Genomic DNA, 1,068 nt, shown 5'->3' on the forward strand with positions numbered 1-1,068 from the left:
CAGATGCCGGAACACTGACAAAAGCATAACAGTCACGACTGAGGCCAATGAAAGAGATTTGGGTAATCTAAGAACGTAATGTGTAGCTGTCTATTTGTATATATAATTCAGATTTACAGAACAACAAAAGACGAAGACAGGTGAGGGAACAACAAGCAGAGGTATTAGTTTGACTCATGAATTATATACATATACAGTCCAAACGGGGCCAAAATTAATACAGCGCTTAGAGTGCATATGCTCCAAATCAAAATTTCAACCATTTATAATATTTCATGTAGTAAACATATAATTATTTGTACAAATATAAATTTTAAAATATTTCCTTTATTCAAAGTAAAGAAATAAAATGATTAACTGCGAAAGGCAAAGGGAAAATAACTTATAAGAATTTTAAATAAAGAACTAAACCTGAAATAGCACCGTTACTAGAATATATTCGTCTTTATGGATTACACCCAACACTGTGTTCAAGAGAAAATACACAGTGAAATTGTATATACACAAAACGAAAACTTCAATCCTGAAAAGTTCGTGTCATTCTGATTTTTTAAAAATATTTTTTTATATAAATTATATTTCATGAAAATTTTTCTTCAAATTTGATGGCATCAATAATTTTGTTCTCCCATCACCGCTTGACAATCGGCGGTGGTGTAATTACGTACCCGTAACCTAGCGGTTCAGCAAAGAACACGATAAAATAAGTAGGAGGCCTCATAAAAATAAAAAAAAAGTACTGAGGACGATTCATTCGACCAACATTCTTTAAGGCAGTGCCCCAGCATGGCCGCAGTCAAATGACTGAAAGAAGTAAGAGACTAAACATATACATTGGTAACAAAATGTACAATGGATTTAAAAATGCAGCAAATATCTTCGAAGCCGTGACTATGAAGCGAACTTGAATAACATCCGAGGTAATTCTGTTTGCATGATCAGTAGATCCAAATATCGCTTTCCTTCACAACCTCATTACCATGTAGGTGACCGCTCAAAATTTACTCTAAAATAAAATACAGAAGGACAACATACATACATGCAAACACACACCCACACACACATATA

The 1,068-nt window shown here is 33.4% G+C and overlaps 1 protein-coding gene across 1 annotated transcript in view; it reads right to left on the reverse strand.

Moving 5' to 3' along the window:
• Nucleotides 1–405: 405 nt before the first annotated feature.
• The window catches only part of LOC106868760 (sialin), a 2,114-nt gene continuing 1,451 nt past the window's right edge, over nucleotides 406–1,068 (reverse strand). The window contains exon 3 of the mRNA XM_052976500.1: nucleotides 406–464. Coding sequence (XP_052832460.1) covers nucleotides 406–464 — 59 coding nt within the window. The remainder of the gene's footprint in view (nucleotides 465–1,068) is intronic.

Source organism: Octopus bimaculoides, chromosome 24, assembly GCF_001194135.2.
Source record: "Octopus bimaculoides isolate UCB-OBI-ISO-001 chromosome 24, ASM119413v2, whole genome shotgun sequence".
NCBI classification, from domain to species: Eukaryota; Metazoa; Mollusca; class Cephalopoda; order Octopoda; family Octopodidae; genus Octopus; species Octopus bimaculoides.